Source organism: Anoplolepis gracilipes, chromosome 17 (assembly GCF_047496725.1).
Source record: "Anoplolepis gracilipes chromosome 17, ASM4749672v1, whole genome shotgun sequence".
NCBI lineage: Eukaryota > Metazoa > Arthropoda > Insecta > Hymenoptera > Formicidae > Anoplolepis > Anoplolepis gracilipes.
In genome coordinates this window covers 9,617,915-9,642,530 of record NC_132986.1, presented here as the reverse complement: position 1 = coordinate 9,642,530, position 24,616 = coordinate 9,617,915, and the positions used below count along the sequence as shown (strand labels likewise).

General features: G+C 40.4%; 4 protein-coding genes across 6 annotated transcripts in view; 1 reads left to right on the top strand and 3 right to left on the bottom strand.

Annotated features, from left to right (window-relative positions):
* LOC140675403 (inositol polyphosphate 5-phosphatase K) overlaps positions 1-1,871 on the bottom strand; it is a 3,116-nt gene extending 1,245 nt beyond the window's left edge. The window contains exons 1-7 of the mRNA XM_072909860.1: positions 1,528-1,871; positions 1,263-1,385; positions 1,093-1,173; positions 864-1,011; positions 627-802; positions 333-560; positions 63-219 (exon numbers count right to left, since the gene is read on the bottom strand). Of these exons, the coding sequence (XP_072765961.1) occupies positions 63-219; positions 333-560; positions 627-802; positions 864-1,011; positions 1,093-1,173; positions 1,263-1,385; positions 1,528-1,553 (939 nt within the window). The 5' untranslated portion in view covers positions 1,554-1,871. The remainder of the gene's footprint in view (positions 1-62; positions 220-332; positions 561-626; positions 803-863; positions 1,012-1,092; positions 1,174-1,262; positions 1,386-1,527) is intronic.
* Positions 1,872-2,731: 860 nt separating this feature from the next.
* On the bottom strand, positions 2,732-19,814 carry LOC140675401 (uncharacterized). Of its 3 annotated transcripts, none has more exons than XM_072909858.1 (8): positions 19,753-19,814; positions 12,258-12,742; positions 10,452-10,990; positions 8,752-8,985; positions 7,230-7,402; positions 6,567-6,967; positions 5,827-5,904; positions 2,732-3,035 (listed from the first exon to the last, which is right to left on the bottom strand). In XM_072909858.1, the coding sequence occupies exons 3-8, from the start codon at positions 10,812-10,814 to the stop codon at positions 2,893-2,895; spliced, it is 1,392 nt and encodes a 463-aa protein (XP_072765959.1). In that variant the 5' UTR covers positions 10,815-10,990; positions 12,258-12,742; positions 19,753-19,814; the 3' UTR covers positions 2,732-2,892. The 3 variants fall into 3 exon arrangements, with proteins under 3 accessions (XP_072765959.1, XP_072765956.1, XP_072765957.1); XM_072909855.1 differs by lacking the exon at positions 19,753-19,814 and adding an exon at positions 18,019-18,806; XM_072909856.1 differs by lacking the exon at positions 19,753-19,814 and having other exon boundaries at positions 12,258-12,854.
* Positions 19,779-21,475, top strand: LOC140675406 (tetratricopeptide repeat protein 36-like). The gene is made up of 3 exons (XM_072909863.1): positions 19,779-20,077; positions 20,758-20,955; positions 21,027-21,475. Exons 1-3 carry the CDS (start codon positions 19,867-19,869, stop codon positions 21,275-21,277), a joined length of 660 nt encoding a protein of 219 aa, XP_072765964.1. The 5' UTR covers positions 19,779-19,866; the 3' UTR covers positions 21,278-21,475.
* Positions 21,321-24,227, bottom strand: Trp1 (translocation protein 1). Its single transcript, XM_072909861.1, has 5 exons — positions 23,877-24,227; positions 23,132-23,572; positions 22,701-23,048; positions 22,511-22,614; positions 21,321-22,374 (listed from the first exon to the last, which is right to left on the bottom strand). The coding sequence occupies exons 1-5, from the start codon at positions 23,910-23,912 to the stop codon at positions 22,200-22,202; spliced, it is 1,104 nt and encodes a 367-aa protein (XP_072765962.1). The 5' UTR covers positions 23,913-24,227; the 3' UTR covers positions 21,321-22,199.
* Between the last annotated feature and the right edge of the window lie 389 nt (positions 24,228-24,616).

Genomic DNA, 24,616 nt, shown 5'->3' with positions numbered 1-24,616 from the left:
ATTAATATTTAGCTGGAAAATTCAATGCAAAGAAATGTACAGAAGCCTGTATTTTTTTTTACCGCGATATCGAATTCTCCAGTTACAGGTTTGTGATCGGATACGCTGTAACTGGGATGACTTTTGTAAGTATGCTGTTCTGCCTTAAGTTCTATATCGTTGTATATATCTATCGCATTTACTTTGTACAAAATCCTATCAGTCCAAGACGGTCTGCGCCTGTATAATAAATAATTGTGGAACATATCAACAAGTTATTCACACATTACATGGAATATAAATTTATATTTTAAACTAATTGTTATTTCTCATTTTAGATATATGCAACTTACTTGAGATCAAATTCCTGGGATTCGAATTCGTATTTATAAGTAGGCGGGAATGTAATAATGCTTTCAGTCAGCTCGGCGAAAGCTTGGCCCTCGTTCATCACCATCTTCAATTGATCTCTTTCGAGAAGTTCTTTGAGCTTTTTCTTCTTTACAAGTAAGTCTATCTCAGTGGCAGTTAAGTCTTCTTCATTGAGCCGGAAATTTAAATCACCGATCCAAAATATATAACTAATGAAAAGCATACATCAATACTGTTACTGAAAATATAACGTATAATAAAGTAAATATTCATACTCATGATATAATATCTTTGATGTATCTGGAGCATTGAAAGTATGATCTGTCACTATGGTATTATAATCTGAGATTCTATCGGCCAGCAAATGGTCATGAGGAGTCAAATGCGTATTTACAACACAAATGCTGACTCCATAGGCATTCATTCTTATGCTCACTGCGCCCTTGTTTCCCTAAAACCAAATAACATTTGTAAGTAAATCAGAGATTTCTATCGCTATACTGCTCTCTTACCCACATGCCACCAAAACCTGTTTTAGTGTACTGAACTTCTGTTAATCTCAATTGTGTTAAATGCTTCCTTAGACAGAAAGCATTTAAAACAAGACCTTGCAACCGTTGCGAACGTATTTTTACATAATCATACTTCTTCAGTACATCTCTGTAAATATCAGAAATTGTTTTCATCTCTTATAAGCAAAATTTACATATTTACATATAGTGTCATTTTAGTAGAGGGTACCTAAAGGCCCTGGTCCATGGATCTTCAAGTAATATATAATCCAACACTATATTTTGTGGTTGTGATTTAACTTCCTGAAATCTGAAAAAAACATGTGAGAGAGATTTTCAGAGAGAAAACGTCAGAATTAAATCAAGTTACACCAAGATAAAAATATACTATGAATATACCCAATAAAGTATAAATCTGGCCGTAGGTTTGCTTCGCCGCAAGGTGCGATACCCAAAAGCTGGTGGAGGTCCTGATTAGGATCAGGAAATTTTGTGGCCACATTGTATGTGATGAAGTAAATTCTTTTAGAACGTGAAAAGAAGAAAATATATTACATCATAGTTTAAAATAAATTGCATGTATTTTTAAAATCCTAATAATTCACAGGATAACCCATCTGTAGAGATATAAGCTGATTTATATTTCATTGAATTTGACATTTACCTGAGTCGTTCCAGCAAATCTGCCATTTCTACTGGGAAGAATTCAGATTTCACGAAAAATTTAAATTTGATTCTTTCGCGAAAAGAACGCGAGTTAAGTCGTACTGATTCTGCACAGTGTCAAATGATAGCTCATCGTATGTCAGGTTAGAAACGAGCGTGACGTCGTGGTTCGAGTGCCCCGAGTATTCGCATTTGCGTTCCTTTCACTCGATAATGTCGGCCGCGAGGAAACTGCCGTTCAACGAAATACGTCGCGTATGTGGTCGCGAGCAACATCTGGACGTTCGATTTGGTACGTCTATTACGATGCCATGTTGTTGACTAGTGTGGAGTTGGAGGGAAGACGAACCCCCTCCTCCAGCGTCTGATCGCGTCCACGTGACGTCAGACGCGCGTCTGTCATTATACACGTGCAGTAGATTGCACGTGCGATCGATCGTGATCGAACGCGACGTAAACACATACGATTAACCATCTTTAAGATTTTCTTCGTCCTCGAGCCCTTCATCTTTCATCATTCGAAATTCTTGCCACGAAGAGATAGGTTAGTGTCGCATCAGCTGATAATAATGACAGATCCTTTTACGATTTCAAAGTCGATCTCTTTTGACGAAATTTCATGCTTTGGACAATTATAGAATATTTAATCGTATCAGCTGATAATGACAGATTCTCTTACAAAGTCGATCTCTTTTGATGAAATTTTATTCTTCAAACAATTATATAAAGAAAACTGTTTAATATTACAAAATTAATTAATTATACATTCGCTGATTATGACCGATCTTCTATAATGAATTCTAGATCGTTCTCTTTTGATGAAATTCATGTTTGAAACAATTATAGAGATATACTGTTTAATATTATATAGAATATTTAATATCGAAACTTTTAATTGTAATTAATTAGATTAGAATATTGAAAAAATATTAATAGCACATTTTTTTCCGAGCATGTCAAAAATATAAACGGAAAATGAAAAGGACAGATAGATCTTGTATAAAAAATGTATATTCTACGTTTACATTAAGCCGAAAGTAACGCATATGCACTTCCAGTCTTTTCCAGCAATTTGATTTAGACTCGCTAATTACTCACGATGAATCGCATATATGCGTTTTTATTCTCGCGATAATCATCTGTTATCATGTGTTACAAAAATTTTTATACAGGATTTATCGCTTCAAGATTGTTTTTTTTTTTTTTTTTTTTTTTTTTTTCTCTTGAGACACATATTAAGTTGAATAATGACATATATTGTGATGAATTATTTACAGAGAGAGTAACGAGAGAACAATAATCATTTGTCACATTGTCGCAGTAAAAAAGCGAGATGTTGTTATCAACGATAAGATTCGCGTTATTAATACATCATTCCAGGATGAGCTGCCCTCTGAAAGAACACATTGGGATTGGCCGACAACGTCGTGTAGAGATTTCCGGCATCCTCTGGCCTCAAATACATACCAGGTGGCAAAACAAACGTCTCCATCGGTCCATGTACATCTGTAAGTAGCATAAATATTTGCGTGTAATTATTTGTAAAAAAAAAAAAAAAAAAAATTGAAATTGATCAGACACATCTGGAACAAACCGCCCACCGTCCCGATTCACATCCCCCGGAAATGAATTATTAACCGTTATCGGATCACAGGAGCGCGTATCCGGTCATAACTTTCCGTGTTTGGAGCGCGCGCGCGTGATTATTTTCCAGTCTCGATAATAAATTATTATAATGTCGATAGACAGACAAGATATCCCGTCCGCGTCGAAATCGCATCATGCAAAACCGGGACAAAGTCCTCGTTTTACGCCGCTCGCTCTAAACGCGACTGTAATTTAAATCGTCGGCGTAAAGTAGGTCTCTCATGACTCGCAGCTGTCGTTACAAGAAGATTACGCGAGTTCATTCTCGCCTGGACTATAGTAGATGGGCAATTAAATTCGGCTTTCGAGATACGCACGTGATAATTTCTTTCGACGTAGTAGTAATCTTCCTCGGAGAAACGTTATACGTTATACAAGTGTAAATTCACGAATGCTTCTCTTTTTAATTATCTTTTTAATTTACTTTTCTTTTCTGTAATAATCTTTTTAATATTGCAGTTAACATTGCACTTTCTTATATATATATATATATATACGTTCACTTCTAAACGTCTGTTGCATGTGCTACGAACTGATGACAATGTAAAGGAAACCACTTGTCAGCGAGATGTCGTGCCTTGCGTAACGAACGAGTTGTTGCCGAGAAGGCTAGCGACCTTTGCATCGTAATACCCTGCGTATTTCACGCCTTGCACGTAATAACGAGCTTTACCATAAAGAAACGTGTCGTTTGATATTTTCTAGGGTGGTGACATTATACGTATCGTCGATATTCCCGAGGAAATGTTTCACCCTCTACGAGAACCGGAATACACGTCAACGAATTCCTACAGGCGAAAGTTTGCCATGATTTCTCGAATTTCGCTAAAGCCACGATGGCGTATAGCGTATACCTTACGCTCGTTAAACGGACACGCGCGTATCTTTAACGTAAAATGCGTATCGCGTGGGTGAAAGTCATCCGGTTATGATTTACGAGCCATGGTCTGCGTAGTCTACGTAGTCGTGTACGCGCACTCGTTCGAGAAACGATCGTGCTCGTATCGACTGGATCCACGCGCCCATTAAGCGAAGCGATAAATATCTTTCCACACGTTGGCCTTTATACGACATCATCTCTTTTCATTTTTCTATATTTTTCTCACTTGACTTTTTAACGCGTTGAGTAACGAACGTAACGCCACGACCTCGTTACAATCACGCGTTCCCTTCGAATAGAGCTGAATAGGATCTAGAAATCTTGTTTACGTACGCGCGCGCGCGCGCTTTTCCATTATGCGTCTCTAGAAAGTGTGAAACTCCGCGCTTACAATGTGGTTCTCTCTAAAAGAAAATATATCTAGAATCTCTCGACTCTCGGACACGAAAAGACGAAGAAGCCCTCGCGGCGGATCTTTGTCACCGGGTTGAATCTCGTTGAGAGAGAGAGAGAGAGAGAGAGAGAGAGAGAGAGAGAGAGAGCGCGCGCGTAAGAATTCAATCCATTTCTTTCTCTTTCTCTTTCTCTCTCTCTCTCTAACGGGATTTATATTCTCCCTTTCCTTTTCCCTTTTCAATATCATTCGTGTAACCGCCTCGGACTTTCTCCCTCTGCGTCTCTTTCCTGCCGCCGTGTTTCCTCTCTTTCGTTCGCACCCGTAGGTGAAGGTCGCCGAAGGCGTCAGCGTGACGGAGGAAAAGTTTCGGGCCAGGAAATACGCGGGCAGGACAGGAAATGTCGAGATTTTACGAACGATGCCCTTCGCTCGAGACGATCTGCGCGAGTACTTGATGTGCGAAATTATTGACCTACATTTAATGAAACTTTAGAAGTAGGTCCCTCTCATGTAATACAATCAAAACGAATAAAAAAAAAAAGTCAAACTTTAGAAATTCTAACAATATTTTAAGAGTATTTCAAAAAAATATCCCATCAAACTTTACCGGTATATTCTATAAATAAAAATGAGAAAAGTTATGTTATACAGACATGTCCAAAGACATTTTATTACTATTAATATAATTTATTATTATAATTATAATGTTTTCATATTAATTAAAAAAGAAGTACGTTTGTTTAAATTTCCACTTCAGTGTCATCCTTCGTTGCAAAGAGAAATTGAATTTAACACTGTACAAATTTAATTCAACGAATGTCAAGTTAATCTTCTCAATGAGTTCTTTAAATTGACTCTTATATATAGATACACTTTCGCTTTCATAGTTCTCTACAGATAAAAATTGAGCTATAAAAAAAATATAGCCGGAATAAACAGACTAGATAAACACTTCACTTATTCTTACATTGTTGTGTATCACCACACAATGTTATCATATTTAATATAACTTTCTAATAAAACATTTTCGAATCAATGTAACATTTCTTCTTTTTTCTAACTTTAGAATATATTGGCAAAGTTTGATATTGGAATATTTGGTATATATTATATTAATTATTTTAATATATATTAAAGTCTATTTTATATATATACATGACGTGCAAATTGAATAAAATTGATGCTTTTGTCGAAGCCTGTTGCTTGCGTGACGCAAAGGACTTCGATGACATATTGTAACCATCGCGAGAAAAATGCAAGTATACCTACGGACGGTGAGGTCGGGATACAACGACACACCGGGCAGTTTTGCATAAGGCACGTAATAATAATCGGTCTCAAGTGATTTCTGAAAATAAATAATGACAGCTTACCGTCTGAGTATATAGGACTTCCTCCGTGCCTGCAGGCGCTGCATCCGGGTATCCCGGACGAGACCAGTGCGACTCGATCTGTAATTAGAAGTTTCCACGTTATGGTAATCTCGGGAGGGAACACGATTACGCAAATTACGCTACCGTAACCGTTCATTTTAGATCTAGTCGTTTTAACCGACTATTGCAACCGGTCCATCGTAATCGATTTTACTCTATCGTCTGTATTTGCGATTACGATTTAAGAGGATGATCTTACAACTAGAGTTAACTGTTAATCGTTTGCAACTCATTTTCAACAATAACATGCGCGATTATAGGTGTAGGGTAATTATTATAATCAAGTATCATTGATAATGAAACGTGTTACTCCACTTTTAAAACGCAATACACGCAACTCGTTTATTGATTTTCTCGTTCACTCTCGTTCATTCCCGTTTCCCGTTGCCGCCAATTTCGTCGATCGTGACCGCATTTTCGTTATTCGATTACGTTGTCTGCACGTTTGGCGATCATCTCAAGATCTTTCTCGTGGTATCGAACAAACGAATCGGAACGACGATGAACCGAAAGCTGCGAGAAACGTAATCGCACGGTGCGCGCACGCTAAGAGAAACTTGGATTCGGTAAAAAGAAAAAAAGAGAGAAACAACATCAAGATGTGATATATCTGTTATATAGCGTCTCTTCTGTTCGACCTATTTTTTTAGGCGACGAAAACGACTTTCATTTTCTTTTACCGGCACTGTGATAATGCATCTTCCTCTTCAAAGACGCCTCCGCGGGTTTGAAGTGAAAGAAGGAGGGCGAATAACCGCTGCCAGGAAGGGAGCTGAGGGCGTCGTCGCGATCGCGAATGACAGCGGCGGGACCCTCGCGACCTAGGGCGGCCAGCTGACGTCCCTTCGGCAGGAACATTGTGAGAAAGACGAAGAGCGACGTGGCCAGGAGGCCGTAGGCCAGCCAGGCCTCTCGGTCGTCCTCGCTGCCGGCAGCGAGCGAACCGATCCCGCTAGAGATCCAAATCGGCAACGAGAGGCCAACAGCTAGACCGATGAAGGCCGCTTCCCGATTATTGTCCCGGACGCCGCGTGCTCGGACAGCCAGACAAGCTACTGCCACCAATAGCGCTCCGGGATACCTGGAATTTAGCAACAACTGTGGAAAAGACGAATTTCATTTAGTTAAAATGTGAAGGTATCAAAATCATTTATGCTGTAAAGATACGACGTTGTATAAAAATTGAAGAAAAAAAAAAAATCACGAAATAATATGACATAATTGATTTTTACTTTGATCAAGAGAAACTTGATGCTCTGACAGCGAATGAATGTCATTGCGATTTAATTGGCGCAAAAGTCGATAAACAGAAGAAAGGTTCGTTTCGTTCGGTAAAAGTTTACCCGAGGGAAGCCACTATCTGTCCGAGTGGAGTCTTGCAGGAGGTGGATGTTGACGAGCTTTGGCCCGCTTGCTGCTGTTGCTGCTGCACCTGGATCACCGCAGGTGGTTCGCCGTAAAACCATTGCCCGACAATAGCCACCTGCACCAACACTGCGAACACCAGCACCAGCGCCTGCAGCAGCAGAACCGGGACAAGAAAAAGCTTCTTCGTGTGTATGGTGTATGGTATACGATTACTTCCTTTCTACAAGATTCACGCGACCGTCCACCTCGCGTCGATCGGCGCTTTAATTAAAGGTGAACGTCCGGCGACGGTGACATCCGGCCAACGTGCGTTCTTTTAACGCGCACATGTGTAATAGAAAGGTTTTTACCGAGTAACATGGATAAAGAAGCATAAAACACGCGGAACGCTAACAATAAGTTTTTATTTTTCCGCGATATGTTATATTTGCTTTATCCTCTATCTTATAATAAAAACATGAAAAGATTCAAGTGTAACGTATAATTACATCTCTGTTGTTAATTTTCGCTAATTAAATTTTTATTCATGTTACTCGAATGCGTATGTCAACCACTTTCGTCTAACCAAACGTATAAATGATGATAATAATGTTCTTAATTACAAGTATAATTACATCTCGCTTTTGTCAGTGGACGGATCGTTTCGACTTTGTGCATTTTTACGCACTAGAAAAAAAGAAAATATTCCCCTCCGATCATAAATGACCCATCGACATCGTCGTGCTACGATAGATTGGAGTACGTCGAACGTGAAAAATGGATGTTCCTCCGGAAGGAGGCCTCCGCAGGGCGAAAAATACGAGGAGTGCCACGCCTGTCATTCAGCATGTGCGCCAACACAGACGCCGCGATAATTATCCTCGTGCGGTTTTTCGCTCGCGTATAATTAATCGTCGTACGGCGCGATGACGCAACACGGAGTGTAAGAAGAGTAAAACGGAAGAGGAGAGAAGAAGGTTTGAGACCCGTTTGCGATATACAAATGACCGTGAGAGATGAGAATATCCGGACTAGCGCGGCGCGGCGCGGCGAGGCGAGGCGAGGTGAGGCGAGGCGAGGCGAAAAGATTGGCGGAATTGTCGGTGTAGAAAGAGACAGGTAAAATCACATTACGGTTTTCATTTTTATACGTCTCGATGGCTGTTTTGTTATTAGCCACGTAAGGCTTCATATCAATGTTCATCTTTACAAGCATCATCCTGATAGAGGAATTTCTTTTTTTATTTTAAATTTATACTATGTTAAATGTGTGTGTGTGTGTGTGTGTGTGTGTGTGTGTTTTGAAAAATTTTCAATATTCTGTCAAAGTGATTGGTCATACGAAACAAACGTAGAATAAATTCATAAAGATATTACTAGCACGTTTAAAAAAAAAACTATGATAGTCTCGAAATTGTATTTGTAAAATAAAAAATTCGCCAAGTTAATCAATGAATGATTTATGATTCTAGAACCTGCTGTGATATATAATAGATGATTTGTGTCGAGGATGCTTACCTGATAAGGCGCCGGCAGATAGACACCGCTGTTCAACGAGAGAAGGAAAACGCATTTGACCAGCAGGGCGGCGAACACGAGGGCGGCAGGCAAACCCACCAACCGGAAAGCGGCGCAGGACAGCGGATTTTGGCTAAGGGAAGCTGCAGCCGAAAGACCCGCCAAGAGGAAGAGGCCCAGAAGCAGCGTCTGCCCCAGGAACAAATGTCGTCTGTTTGGCGCCGTCGATCTGGCCTGGAACACGGGGTGAGGGTCATTAATACTGTTTATTCAAAATGTGAAATGTACTTTCGTCACTTTCGATTTGGCGTTGTATGACTAAATAAGTCGAAAATGCTAGAATGCATCCTCCTGATAGTGATCTTCATATTTTCTCTTTGGAGAAATAATATGCAAAATGTTATAGGTGAGTGGACTGTTCGCATAATGTAATTAGGTTCTGAAGCAAGCTTGAGTTAATTTTTTCACTTAAAATAATGCAATTCCTTATTTACGAAATTAATAAAATATTTCAAACATTTTATACATTTTTTTTTATTAAAAAGAAAAAAGAAATAAAAAATAAAAGGAACATTTCTATTAATAAATTTCTGCATAGCTTATATACCATAAGATACAATGTGTTTCAATTAAATTTTAATGATCGATTAAACATTTTCTCAATACGTATATCTTTTAAGTGGAAAAGCCCGGAATTTGAACGTTAGTCTCTCGTCAGTCGTTCAGCGCATTCGTTCTCGCTATCGCGATTTGTCTCATCGAGAATCGTTCGATGGAACGTGTCAGAAGGTGCAGTCGAGAGAAACCATGGCCAGTCAAACGCGGATGCAAACTAATATTATAAGCCTAGGCGAAATTCTGTATTGACGCTATTTACTGGAGCTTAACGAACGAAAACGACTGATAGTGGGTCGGCGCGAGATGGACGAGCTCTATTAATCTCGTGATCGCGGTTGCGACCGTTCGAGCGATAAAAGCCCCACGTTTCCATTTCACTTCACGAGTTCTCTCTTTGTAAAATCTTCTGAAATTCACATGATCAATGCGAAAAAAATTAAATTAAAATCGATATAGTCAACTATATTTATTACTCTCTTAAAAATAAAACCTCTTCTGAGAAATTATAATTATGAATTTAGAAAATAGATAGTAAAAATAGCAATCGCGCGATAAGATTATATAATAGATACATATATATATAAACTAAATAAAACGGAGATAAAACGCATCGAAGATGCGAGATGGTGTTGTCGGACACCATATAATAACGAAGAAATAAAAAAGAAAATTATTTACAAAAGGACAATTATTTACGAAACGAAAATGGAAAAAACGTTATCTTATATACGCAATCAAGTGAGAAGTTTAAACGAAAGGGAGAGAAATAAAAGAGATTTGTGAAAAAAAAACGGTAGACAATTCAGATGAAAGAATTCAGATTGAATTGAAAGATTAGATAAATTCCCGAGATAATCTGCGATATGATTAAGATCAAGAGAGAGATATATCGCGAATCATCATTTGCGAGGTAATAATTACAAGAATACATTGAACAACACATTGAAGATTACATCGTTCCGGTGAATAAAAATTCCGTAAATTCGTAGCCCGTTAGAAATACATTTCGAAAACCAGCGTCAACGTCCTTACACCATAGAGAAAGAGAGAGAGAGAGAGAGAGAGAGAGAGAGAAAACCTACCTTGAACAATACAAAGACCTCGAAGCTGGCCATGAGGAGCATCGCCGCGGCACTCAACGCGGCGAGTGGCAGGGCCCAGGGTCGTTGCTTCAGCAGAGACTTGGAGGTCGGTCGCATCTCCACCTCCTGGTTTTTCTTGACGCCCGGCGGCGGTGACCTAAAGACGGTGACCGTCCGGTTGGGCGCCGGCACGCTGATGACGCTCGCCACGCTCGCCAGGCCGTTCTGCCCGATCTCGGACGGCACCAGGAAGAACTCCGTCGAGAGCTCGTAGTCTCGGGAGCGCGGGGCCCGCGCCGCCGTCAGGCCCGGCCAGCTGATCGTGGCCGTGGCCCACGACAGGATGATCGGGCCCAGCTTCATCGGCGATTGTCTCTGATCTCTCGCGTGTACGCGTGCCTAGGTGATACGCGCGTGTCCGCACGCGCGCGTGTACGTCCTGTAATTCTGATCGTCGTCACCGAGATATCACGCACCGTCTCCTGCGTGCGCGCATCCTTGCAGTCACGCATCCGCGAGTCAGGGTTCACCGGCTGCGCCTGTAATTATGTCTACAATTAAATGACACTCGACGTTAATCAATCTTTTTTTTTTTGGAGCCGTCGACCGTTTCATTTTGCACGTCACGCGCGAGGTGTGTGTAGTATTATCAAATGTCGAACGACAATTATCTCCGCAAACAAAGAAATTTTTTTGTTAAAAATTGAAAAGAATAAAGAACACAAATTTCGACATTTGTATGTAACTGCGTATATATTTAATCCGTTGCTCAACATTTAGGAAAAGCATCTCCGGCTTTATCGAGGGAGGGAAATCCTCATTAACTGAGGAATGCTGGATTGCATTAACGATTTACGATCTCTTTCCGCTGCTCTCGCGTGTCAAACTCGCTCGCGTGTGGTTCGGCCCGCTTATGTGTTGTATGTGTTTAAGCCTCTCGAATATTCTTAATCATATTATCTCAATGCACATCGGGGTTATCAAAGGTGCAATTTTCCTCGGATCGCGGGGACTCGGCGAGACTCGAGATAACCGCGCCCTTCATTTTAACGCGATTTATTAGAGACGTTCCGGGTGTTTTGATCGCCCGCGAAAGCTGTATACACTACAATAACGTAATATCCCGCGACCAAGTCACGACTGAAAGGAACGGGAAGAAAAGGAAAAAGATGGATGGATCATCGTGTTAATGATCAATTAAGCCGCTTCTCGTGACTTACCCGATAGAAGGTAGGTAGGTAGGTAGGTAGGTAGGTAGGTAGGTAGGTAGGTAGGTAGGTAGGTAGGTAGGTAGGTAGGTAGGTAGGTAGGTAGGTAGGTAGGTAGGTAGGTAGGTACGAGCGATCTATATGCGCTAACGCCGTTAATTGCAACGTTGTTAATTACGAGCCCGTTCGATTGCTCTCGGAAATTGTTTAATAACGCGAATGCGGTGTGTACGCATTAGTCGCGGATACGGACGAATTATCTATACTTATCTCCGGGGCCAAGCATGACCGATTCGAGGGGAGAGGCGCGGGGGACTCGCCTGGCCTAACGCCATTAATTATTACAAACAGGGTCAGCCGTAAGTAGAGTGAAGCATGGACGGAGTAAAACACGACGAACAAGCGCCAAGAGACCATCAGGTATCAAGCGCGCGCGCGATCGCAGCGAGGGTTTGATTGATGAAATTTTTCCTTTTTAACCTCGCTAAAGGTAATATAATTAATCACAATTAACACCAATTACACTGCCTAATTTGAGGAATAGCAAATGTATCGTTTCGTTATTTAAAAATTGTTTTTTAACCGAGAGAATTCTTACAGCATTTCTTCTTCGGCATTGAGCTTTTTTTCTTTCGTGGCTCCACCGAGTTAATCGGACTCATTCCTTTCGACCCGGTCGCATACGGTCCATCCGAATTTCGTTATCTAGTTATCAGAGGATCTTCGTCTGTCGCGCGTATCTTTTCGCGATGCTTTTTTTTTTTTTTTTTTTTCCTTCGAGATCCAGGGTGATGGGGGTTTGTCTGGTGCGGATAGAGATGAATTCCTCTGTCGGAAATTTCAGTCAGAACCAACGAGTTTGAGAACGATGACCGCGTGATCGTTTTTGAGCGAAGCGCACGTCATGAATGCTGCGCTCCTACTGAGCTCGACGCGCTGGCATTCGCGATGGCCAAACCGAAAGCGGACTGGAGTCAGTTCCGTTCCAGAGGTGAGGCCTATCCGTTACAGAGAAGTCGGGGAGATGGTGATGACGATGCAGAGGCGGCGGCAGTGGCGATGGAGGAGGAGCAGGAACGGACCCTAAAAAGAAATTTCTTTTCAGATGACATATCATATGCAATTAAATTGAATATCAATTTGCAAATAAGAAAAAAAATTGTTTTATATAGATTATTTATATAGAGAACGATTTATATATTATTGAATAAAATTTGAAAATAAAATAAAATAAAATATATAGATATAAATGATTAAGAAATTATCTCGAGCGATATAGAATTTCATTGAAACTAATAATTTCAAGGAACACATTAATTAATTGGATTTGAGTTGAGATAAGTTGAAAAAAATAGGCTGATTGTATAAAGAGGAATAATTTGTAGTTGAGAGACACAGACTCGCGAATTATTCCACCGATCCGCTCCTGTCGAGCAAAGTGGAAGGGCTCTCCGAAAGAACGAGAGAGAAGGGTCCGGCGGAGCTGATCCTTCGACGTCGAGGACCGACCCCGACGACGCATTTACATATCTTACGTGTAATAACCTCGAAAAAGTTTTAACAATGGCCCGAGGTCCGCCGCGGTCGAGCGAAAGGCGAGAAGGTGCAGAGACGAGAATGAGGGAGGAAACGTTTAACGAACCGTCTGCAATCTTGGAGGATGACAGAGGCACATCCGAGAACGTTTCTGAGTAAATTCCATCGGTCGTTCCTGAATAGACATCGCGCGAATCGACTTATCCGAAATTTTAATTGGAATTCTATTAATTAAGGACCTAGTTTCTCTAGGACTCTAGCAGGGTGAAAAATTAATAATTTTTAGCAATTTTTTTCGAAGAATATTCAAATAACTTTTTTGGCGTTTTACATGGTTTTTTTTATTTTTAAATTTTGGATATTTAACTTTTTTTTTGTTCAATAATAATTCAATACGAGCGTTTTTTTATTACGCGTAACATCTTTAAAAATGCAATTTGAATTTGATCGTATGACTTTTACTACTCTCTTTACTAAAATGAATAAATTTGATCTAGTTTATTCTGTAAGATATTTATGAGATACTGAATCTAATGTCAATCAGATATACTTTCAGAAAATGTAAAAAAAAAATGCATTTTTTTGACCCTCCAAAATAGACTGGGCTCTTAACTTGTCGACGAAATTTCTCGACGAGAGAAATCTGCTTCTCTTTTTAAAAGCACCGACAGTATAACTTAACGAATTTAAAAATAATTTCGAGTATACATTTATGATATGCGTTTACGAACAAGATCGTTAAATTTCGCAACTCATCACCAGAGTAATCTATCTGATCAGAGAACGTAATTGTTCGGAAACCACTGTCTTCTGAATCACAGAATATTTGTCGGTACACGCATCGCTCTCTATGCCCCAAAGGAGCTGGAGCTATCACCGTAAAAGGAGGGAAGTGTATTCGGGGCTTCGAGATTTGAAGGTTCGGTATTTATGTTTCCTGTCGGCTATCTGTAACATTGTTGTGAGACGCATTTTTTCGCGTGCACAAACGCGACCATAAAAGAGAAGCCCGCGTAAAAATTGGCCGTGTATTCCCACTCGCGTGTCTCGCCGTAAATCGGCTCGTGAAAAAGGGTACTCCGCGGTTAAAAAGTGAGGTCCGACGACCGCAATTCACGCGTCAAATTGCCCTCGAGTATAGCGTATACCGTATACGATAAAAGATAAAACGCGGGCGAAAAACAACGAGTGCATATACCGTAAGCAAATTTTATATTGAAGGCTATTTGACGCATATATTTATTTTTACAATCGATACAGCCTTGGATACGTCGCACTCGGACTTTTCCTCGAATAAGGTATAAAATGCGAAATTTTTGATTATTTATTTAATTATATTATTTATACTAATTATATCATTTATTTAATTATACTTGGGATTACTTAAAATTTTTAATTTATTAAATTATTTATATTAATTATAATTTGAAGTAAAAGATAAATACTTAATTATATGTCGATACCAATACCAATTTAGTTATCAGTCATCATAATTGGGCCCACTTAATTCCTTATAATTTAATCTGTAAATTTAATCGAGAGAAGAAAAACATGCAAAAGGATAATTCGCGTTTAAGTTTCGATGTTTTACGAAAGGGAGATTCGCCGCGTCGCGTCGGCGACATTGTTGCGCAGAAGAGGCAAGAAACGCGAGAGGTATGTTAGGCGCTATTGCGGCGTGGCCGACGGCCACGTACGTACGGTTTGTGTCCGGTTTTCGAGACAAAGAGTTCGTCGAACCCTGGGCCGGGGCTTGTTCGATCGGCGACGTGGCTACCGAACGTGCCGCGTGACGTGCGACGCGTGCACCCACGTGCGATCTTAGCGTGCGCTACTCGCACGTGTCGCGCACGGAAGAGAATTTCAAGGAGATATGAATGACAAGTCGCGATTTCGATCGCGATTACGAGAAGGATCGATCGTGCGATAATTGTATGCAACAACAACAAAAATTGATACTTCATTGTTTCGAAATCAAAAATATAGTCACAACAATATTTAAGCACACACTCTTACGTTCCGTTACAAAAGAATTGAAGAGAAATATTATATACAAGGCCTTTGTTGCATCGGAAAACGATTCCTTTTAAAGTGTCGCCTGAGTGGTGACGTCTGGCCACACCCGGTCACTTTCTCCGCCAAAGTCATTCCGGCATCGTAAGTTACTACCCTTAATGACGCAAGCTACCCACGCGATCTAGCGTGTGGTGTTGCAGCACGCTTTTTCATTCTGGACGAAAAGTAAAAACGAAAATTAGAACGCGAGAAAAAGCAATTACGTCTTACGCCGCCGCGCCGGTGACGGGTATAGGGATATAGGTAACAGATTACCCGATCGACCCTGACCAAATTTCGATAGTTAATTCCGAAAGTACTTTGAAATTTTTCTCCCTGACTCGTACTCGTAGTAGATTTTTCGCCGAAGAAATCAGATTGTAAAACTCCTTAACGTGTATTACATTATCTCGCTCAGTATTTATATATTTGATATAAATGCACGCTAATAAGAGAGATATTTTTAACTTTATAGATTTTTTGTAATTTGCATTGCTTATATATTATTAGACAAAAAATTTATTGAAATATCTGTATAAATTATATATATATATACTTGATATAGATAAAGGTATTTTTTATTTAGAAATTCATCAAATACAGTGTGTTGAAACAATGAACAATTAAATAATCATATTTTACGCAAAACGCAAACAAAATCTTTTTAGTCTGGCCTGGGTGCGAGAAATTTCCGGCTGGAAGAAATCGTCGGGCGTCTCTGCTTCATTCGGCCGTGCGAAATTCCTTCCTGCGTCTTAGAGGAACCCTAAAATTGCGGTGCGCCGAATCCTTGGCGTTCCTCTCTCTCTCTCTCTCTCTCTCTCTCTCTCTCTCTCTCTCTCTCTCTCTCTCTCTCTCTACAGAATCAGAGAGAGAAAGGAGCGACGAAGTCGCTTGCAACCGGTTTCAAACTAAAGCTAAATAAAGGCATGCGAGAGGAGGACACGATCGTGTCGATAATTATGCTCTTAAAAAACTTTGCTCCCAAATTTTTATCGCGTTATCACCGTTGCTTGAAAATTTAACGTTGCTTCCGTTATTACGGCAACGCCTGCTGCTCACGAATTAAATATGTGAATATATTAACCGGTTAAAAGACGGCCGTACGTAATTAGACAAAGTGCCGCTAGCGTATATTTAATTAGAAAACATAATCATAAAAAAGAAATTTTGGAATATTCCGAGAAACAGACGGGCTTGTTATATAATCGTCGAGTTCGAGAGAGATCGTAGCCCGCGAGCAGCAACGATGTTAAAGCGAGCGAAGAAAGGAACTGCCCCTTGGGCGCATCCTACTTCTCTCGTAACTTAACCCTTTGATTTTCCTTCCCCCTTTTTCCCATCTGCGAGCTACGGGGTTCGATGGAGCGTCGATAAATCGAAGCTTCCATCGCGGATTCATTTGAATATAAATCCGACTGTCTACGCTCGCGCTAGAGGAGATGCTTTCCTCCTCCGGGATCGAGAGGGAACGGAAGATAAGAGACGAACGGAAAGAGGAGGCGAAAGGGAAAGTCTTTTTTTTTTTTTTTTTTTTTTCCTTCTTGGGTGACCACAAACCGACCGCGACGGTTGGTCGTGCGAGAGAAGAGACCCGATTTTTAGCGGTCTTATTTTTGGTGGACCCTCTCGTCGCCTTTTCTCCCGATCTTCTTCCCCTCCTCTCCCGCTCTCCCTCGGTGATTTTTAATGTCCCCCTCCCCCTCTCCCGCCGAGATGTCGGCTCGGGCAGTTCTCTCTCGGGGACCGATTATGCGCCGCGTATCCTGACGAAAATCCTTCCTGACGATTTCGTACGCGTACAACCGCATCCTCATTTGAAATTCCATCGGCCCTCTCCCGCTTGCCCGAGGACGTACGAGATTGCAACAGCGGGATGCATCTACGTTGTATAGGATGCAGCTGCGCCGCGTAATGATCTCGTAAAATTCCGAAACGATCGTTCGCCCTTGGATTTTTTTTTTTTTTTTCATCGAATAATATTAAACTGGAATGAAATGACGAGTACACGTCCGATAAAAGTTGGAAGAATACAATATTCTTTTCGGAAACTGAATAACTGTCAATAATTAATATTAATTAAATTAAATTGTCAAGTAGACACGTTTGTCGAGGAAAACAATCGTGCTACCGTCGTTAAAAAAAAAAAAAAAAAAAAAAAAAAAGAAAAGAAGCGATGTGTAAAAAAAATCTTAGGAGGAGAATAACGATTGTAATAATTTTACCGTATTAATCTCGACTGCAATTTGTACCGTGCCCGATGCGCGGCCGCTATATAATATCCGAGCGTGATTTTCGCCAGAAATAAAGCAAACGCATCGGCGATGTACCATACCACCGTGTGTTTCACATCCGTCGATACACGGAGAACGGCGCGCATTATTCAAGAAACTTTTCTTAGACCGGCCAAGGCCGAAAGCTCGCCGCCGGAGTCGTATCGGGGAAGTCGACGAGAGGAAGGCGTGTACCGTGCGCGCACGAAAGGGCCGGGTCTTCTTACGATCATAAATATCGCGCATAAATATTGCGTATAGCGCGATATGCTCCATAAATTCGCCGTCGTTCGCTGACCAAAACCAAAACGAAACAAAAAAAACAAAAAAAAAAAAAAAAAAAAAAAAAACACGACGCTATAATTAAATGCCACGTTGTCCTCCCAAATTGCATTATTAACGGATCGTCCTTGGGCACTTTTCCAGAGATCTCTGACTAACGTTTCGAACTCTCTGGCGTCTGATCAAGAAACCGATTAATCCGATTATTCTTACCATGTATCTCCATTTGTCGCCGATATTGATTCGTACAATTCGCTGGACGGGGGAAATTGACGCGGTACCATGGGTTTTATCGAAACGCGGGGATGTCAGAGATATGCGGGAGAGAAATAAATACGCGCGCGCGAATGTAAGATCGCAAGGGGCTCCCCCGCTCGTTCTCCCGCATGTCTACGTGCACTCACGACGGACTAACGATATTTATTATACGTCGGCAATGAATTATGGGCCGTTAAGTTCGCCGTCGTGATGGGGCCCCTTCGGCCCGAGCGCGAGACGTGAGCATCGCCACCGCGCCCGCACGCCCGGAGGAAAAACGCAGGACGGGGCCCCGGTGCTCGTATACGTATACACGTAGCTCTACGTACATGTAGCCCGCGAAATGAAATATTTATTCCATTACGACACGGCGGTATTGTAATACGCTTGAACCGCGTGGCATTTTTGCGACCCGCCTTCCGCGGGGTTATCACGATGCGTCTCGTCTCGCGCTAGACCAGAGAGAGGTCCGTTCACCCGCTCTTCTAATAGTTGTCATTTTCCTACATGCTCGTGTCGCGTGCCTTTAATTTATACGAAATTAATTTAATTTCAGAATTACTACATTTTAATAAAAATAGAAAAAAGTATGTCGAATCGTAATTTTATTGCTACACATTACATTTCATCTTTTGGGTCTACATAACTTTCGAATAAAAGATTTGTAAAAATTTAAATGGAAAACTAATTTTGATAATTTTAAATTGTATCGTAAAGCCTCAAAGTTTTATTTAATTAAAGGGAAATTATGTAGAAAATAAGAAAATATCGTTAAAAATATCTATAAAATATATGTATAAAAAAAAGTCAATATCGTAAAAGGTTTCCAAGATTTATATTAAAAACGTGCGAAAGACATTATTGGTCTAGATTTTTCAAATTATTATTTAGAAATTCTAAGAATCATGCGAAAAAATAAATGCGTAAAAGAGTTAATAATTCATTGCCATTTACATATAATCCAAAATTGCAATTTATATCAGATATCGAGAAGAAAAGCAATCTTACGATTTCGTCTTCATCGTAATCGGGAAGTTCGTTACCGCTGTCCACGCTTTCACGGAGAAGCTCCCTCGTCGCAGAGCTTCCTCGATTCGCGCTCTACTCGTGGGAAAGCGCAATGACATCGAGACTGTTCAAGTTCCCCGTAACGATAACGGTAAAGTCGCGGCATTCGCGAGGAGTCGTGGGGAATCGCGAAAAATCGCGCGTTCACATCTGAATAATTAACGAAGGAAACGGGACCGCGAATGGACCCATCGGAATCACCATAGCGATTTCGTCGAAAAACCGGCTTCGTTCCTTCCTACAACTGGTTACGCCCATCTCGTCCAATTGCGAAAGAAAAAATCCGCTGGCGCATTAAACCGCGTTTACTGTTACGACGGTCCCCTGGAAATACGATTGGTGTCCAGCTGTCGTTTTCCCGGATACCTGCTTACTCGCGCGAGCACTTTTACGAGCATCTCCAAAATTAATGACCCCACGAGCAGTCTCCTTTTCCTCCTTCTCGGTTCACCATTGATATTTTTTACCTAACAACGAGTTAAGTAATAATTTGTTATAATTAAGAGTCGCTCGGTATTATTGTTTCTTTAGCGACGATTATTAAACACGGATGATATCGCTAAGTCAAGATTATCAACGTTTGATATTTATTATCAATAACGTATTAATTATACGTTTTACATGATTTGTGACATCTACGAAATAGCCAAGAGTAGCAGCCTGGGAAATCTACTATCTCTGTGTTCATATGTAAAATTCAATTCCCACTGCTAATCTAAATAACACGCCAGCTGGATGACATTCCGTGTATCGGTTCGTGACGCAACACGATTAATTCATGATAAACAGAAACGAGTTTTCATAGATTACGGTGGAAACCGGCAGGATCCACGGAAGAATTCAGTCGACATCATGGAGAGTCTGAGCGAAGGCGACAGAGCTGTCTTGAATACAATCTTCGATCCGCTTCAATCACTTGGCTTGTCCGATTTTTCAAAAGAAGTTGGTATGTCACGCAAGACAATACATAATATACATAGATAACAATTACAGCATTTAGAGCACTCATTCAAGTATAATAAAAATTTTATAAAATTATAAATATAATATATTTAATATATTTAATATAAAATCGCACTTGTGATTGATAATAAAAATATATATATATATATAATTGTAGAATATATTTAAAAATGTCTTAAAATGTAGAGTCTATAATAACGCGAATGATGGTAATTTCTTTGTAATTTTGTTATTTCGCTGCGTGAGTCTCAAAGGTAAGATTGCCGTTTGGTTTTAATGACGACGCAAAAAGTCGCGACTTGTCGCACTAGTTAGACTTGATCTGAAACCACAAACTCGTCGGATTGTTCGAAAAATCTGTAAGTGCTTAAAGTCCGTGGGTAACCGCATTCGTTTGGCACAGAAGTGTGTCCCGGCGGTTCATTCTCACGCAAGTATCCGCAAGATCGTGATGATATTCAGATCGTCATGAATATGTAAATAAATATATAAAAAAAACCACGCGACGCAATAACAGATAAGTTTTCTTATTATTATACAGCTCTCAAGGCTTTGCGCGCTGCCTATGCTGACGTTGCCACTTAATTTTTTATGTCAACTACGCAGCAAAAGTTGTATTAATATAAAAACATTTCTTTTGTTCATCAATATCTCGTTGAGCAGAGACAACGGATACTTTCGAAGAGGATCATTTAGATTCGCGCATATCAGAAATCGTGAGGAAGGCAATAATCTGCGCGGAAGCGAAAAACTTTGACGAGTCGTTTCGACTTTTCGACGAAGCTTTGAAGCAGGCGCCTGAATCACCATCAATTCTAAACGACAGAGCACAAGCGTTACGTTTGGCAAATCGAAACAGAGGTATTTCACATAAGATAAAGTTTCATACATAACTTGTGTTCCGTCATACATAACTTGCGTTCCGTCGTTAGAAGCTCTGATGGATTTGCATCTGGCAGTGGAGTTGAGCCAAGGAAAAGGAAGAGCGGGCGTCCAAGCGCTTTGTCAACGTGGCGCTCTTTTCCGATGGATGAAACAAGACGACGAGGCCAAGAAAGACTTCGTACGTGCAGCCAAGGCTGGTTCGAGCTTCGCTAAATCGCAATTGGTCGCTCTGAATCCTTACGCGGCCATGTGCAACGCGATGCTGCGCGAGATCACTTCCAAGGCCAATTGCACTTAATCTAATCCATGGGATCGCATCTCGAAACAATGACCAATGACAATTTAATAGATAACGCTTTATTTTATCTTTATTTCGATATAATAGATAAACTCACGACTGGTAGATCTACATAGATCCTGATATAATGATATAATCGCAAAGTATAATCGTGATAATAACAATGATATCATTAGAAATTTCGCATAAAAATATAAATTATTCGTCTGTATCAAACCGGGAATATATTTCTTTGTAAAATTGCATCTCATTTCTGCTAAAAAGGAACTCGCGCTAAATCGACGAACGACGAAGAAAAAACATCAAGTTTTGTGTACCCGTAAAGATTCCTTCTCTTCCAGCTAAATCTCTCTCCAGAAATTCGAAATGATTTACATCAAAATGGAGAGAATTCAGTGCAAAATTAATTAACTATGTTAACTGTCGGTAGACATGGATCGCGTTGAGAGATTGAAGACTTGGAACAATACTCACAATTTATTCAACGGAAACTGAGAGAGATATATACGTTCAATAACGTAATTATTCCTAATAATAATTCTTTCATATTACACATATAGAATAAAATATGCCTTATCACACGTTTTCTAAAGACAGTATTTTACAATCACACCAGTTATTGGAAATTCTTTTCTCATGCAAAAGTCACAAACGGTTCTTGTTCACTCGTTCTTGATCGTACTTAAATGCAACAAAATCTGGAGAATCTGTTATCGATTTCTGTAATCGGTTTTTCTTTTTTTTTTTTTTTTTTTTTTTTTTTTTTTTTTTTTTTTTTTAAATCAGTGCGTTAAATTGGAGTCCGATGACCGAGTTAACGCACCGCAAGCATATATCGGTTTCAGCGATGATTAATGCGACAATTAATACTAGCTGTTTGTTCCAAAAAACATGAAACTATCTATTGCCCGGCCTACCTGTCTTAAACCATAACGAAATCTCGACCTGTATTAGATTTCTCGCTCTCCGAACCTTCCTCGCTGCCGTCCTCTCCTTCGGCCGAATCAGACGAAGCTTTCCTCTCTTCACTCGGTAAAGATAACTCTTCGATTCGCTCATTTTCCTTAGGCGCTTCCATCGCGCTAGATGTCTCTTCTCTGAAAAGATATAAATCATAATATGTTAGAAATATATATATATATATATATATATATATATATATATATATAATATATATTTCACGTATAATATGTTATGTATGCTAATTAATCAATTATGAATCGCAAGACTTACCCTTGAAGTAATGGTGCATCCTCAGAGTCGGAATCTTTTTCCTTCTTTCTTTTCTTTTTACTAACTTTTTTGTCACTGTCGGACATTGGGCCATAATATTCATACTGAAACGATATTTTCGCGTTATAAATTTATTTATATACAATTATTATATTATGAATTAATTTAAAAAATGCAAAAAATTATTAACCTGATATAATGGCCAGAAAGAAGCAAAGAAGCCAACATCGGCCGTCAAGTTAGGTAGTAGCCACAGGTGACACCGACCCAATGTGGGAACCCACAGAAGACAAAATACAATCATTCTGATAATAGCCAACGCTAATATGAATACGAGGAATCCCGCGGCTGCAACGCTCAGGTAATATACGCCATGGCGGATAGTTAATGGCCATAATGGGAAGAGACAGACCCCTATTGCACCTAAGACTACCAATGTGCCGAAAAACCAATAATACACAGGAATTGGCTCGTATATCCATACATATGCATCATTACAATCCACAAAGTACTGATCCATGTGCATTTCTAATCTTACCTGAAAGGAAATGTGTTCTTTATTTTATTGCGAAAAGAAAAGAGGAAAAGATTATATTTAAGCTATATGACTTTTACGCTTACTTTTGGTTTTTTCTTATTTTCCTTTCGTTCGTCGGTTTTCTCTTCGCTTTTCTCATCCTTCACCGTAGCTACATCTTTATTCTCTTTCGTCTCTTCCTTCTCCGCAGGTTTCTTGTCATCTTTAGTCTTCTTTTTGATGCCTCGCATTTTATTGAGTTCCTCCTCCGAAATCACTACTTTCTTAGCCCTATGAAAGAACTTGTGCCTCAACATCAGGTCCAAGAAGTGGGAGACTTGCTCGCGAGTTTCAAACACCGTACTCCAGGGTGAATTTTCCAATAGAGCATCAATCGCGCGCGAGCCAGTAAAATACTCGACATTGTGAGTCCTATCAAACTTGGTCTTCTTTGACGGTACATTACTGCGTATCCACTTTGCTACCGCATACTCCTCCTTGGATGGCTTGTCTTGGGCAACCTTTGTGTCCAAACTAGCCACTTCCTGTTGCAAACAATAACTACCGTTAGATTGTCGACCCAGAAAATTCAACGAGAGGAATTACATTGCGTACGAATCAGACTGACAAGAGGAAGAGGTTCGAATTAATCCGCGACTTTTCGAATCGGAAAATTCATGCTTATCATATGTTACGTTGACGTCTACGTCACGCGAAATTGATGTTTATCGGCACCGACACGTCTAACGTAAATCACGTGCTCGACACGGCCGTGTATTAATCGATCTCGCGTGAACCGATCGAAATGCCGTCCGCGATCTTCCGACCCATATGTCAATGTACCCTTACATCTTTTCGCTTCCTGTTTTTCCTGCGCTCCGCCATGCCGTGAATTTTGCGTCACGCTTGCGCGCACAGATCCGCTGCTCACGCTGCCGGCCGCCGAAGCTGCTGCGAACTGGCCTCGAACAGGCATATGCGAACTACGAACTGCGTGTCCGTGTCCGTGTCCGTGTCCGTGTCCGTGTCCGTGTCCGTGTCCCTCCGAAACTACGAGCGAGCACCGTTGCGAAAGCGATCCTCACCAAACACCACTCACCACTGCCGTTCGTCTCTTCGCCTCTTCACTCCTTCCCTAACGAGATGTTTGCGTTTACGGGACCGTCAGGACCGTCTACCGTCTTCAGATTCGACCTAACGTTTACTCGCAGATTCACAGAGTAGAATGGTACATGGTACTTGGTACTTATAGTAGTAGCGCGTCGAGAAACTCGGTGGCGCATCTCGAAAGCTCCTCGAGATTCGAGATATGTCCCGTGGCCGTGGCCCGTGGCGTCGACGACGTGACTAACGTCATTGAGACCTTGAAGCTAATTGGAGAGCTGATATTGTCGATACAGCTGTTTCGACTGCCTGAATCATTATTTTTGTTGTTACTAATTTTTATTTTTTATCCACCTGTACTGTTTATTGATTTACATAATTCTAATACATATTATGTACAATAAAACGATAATTAATATCCCTTGCAACAATAAGAGGTTTAGAAGATATTTGGACACACTTGAAAAAAAAAAAAAAAAAAAAAA

What these genes read in the sequence shown, in the direction of transcription:
- LOC140675401 (XM_072909858.1), bottom strand. Translation starts at nt 10,814, where the DNA reads ATGAAGCTGGGCCCGATCATCCTGTCGTGGGCCACGGCCACGATCAGC. An exon ending in ATCTGCCGGCGCCTTATCAG is followed by an intron (nt 7,403 to 8,751) that starts GTAAGCATCCTC and finishes CTGCTGCTGCAG; the next exon opens with GCGCTGGTGCTGGTGTTCGC. An exon ending in AAGTCCTATATACTCAGACG is followed by an intron (nt 3,036 to 5,826) that starts GTAAGCTGTCAT and finishes TGCTACTTACAG; the next exon opens with ATGTACATGGACCGATGGAG.
- Trp1 (XM_072909861.1), bottom strand. Translation starts at nt 23,912, where the DNA reads ATGGCGGAGCGCAGGAAAAACAGGAAGCGAAAAGAT. An exon ending in AAAACAGGAAGCGAAAAGAT is followed by an intron (nt 23,573 to 23,876) that starts GTAAGGGTACAT and finishes TGTTTGCAACAG; the next exon opens with GAAGTGGCTAGTTTGGACAC. An exon ending in CTTTCTGGCCATTATATCAG is followed by an intron (nt 22,615 to 22,700) that starts GTTAATAATTTT and finishes ATATCGTTTCAG; the next exon opens with TATGAATATTATGGCCCAAT.
- LOC140675406 (XM_072909863.1), top strand. Translation starts at nt 19,867, where the DNA reads ATGACATTCCGTGTATCGGTTCGTGACGCAACACGATTAATTCATGAT. An exon ending in CGATTTTTCAAAAGAAGTTG is followed by an intron (nt 20,078 to 20,757) that starts GTATGTCACGCA and finishes CTCGTTGAGCAG; the next exon opens with AGACAACGGATACTTTCGAA. An exon ending in TTTGGCAAATCGAAACAGAG is followed by an intron (nt 20,956 to 21,026) that starts GTATTTCACATA and finishes TTCCGTCGTTAG; the next exon opens with AAGCTCTGATGGATTTGCAT.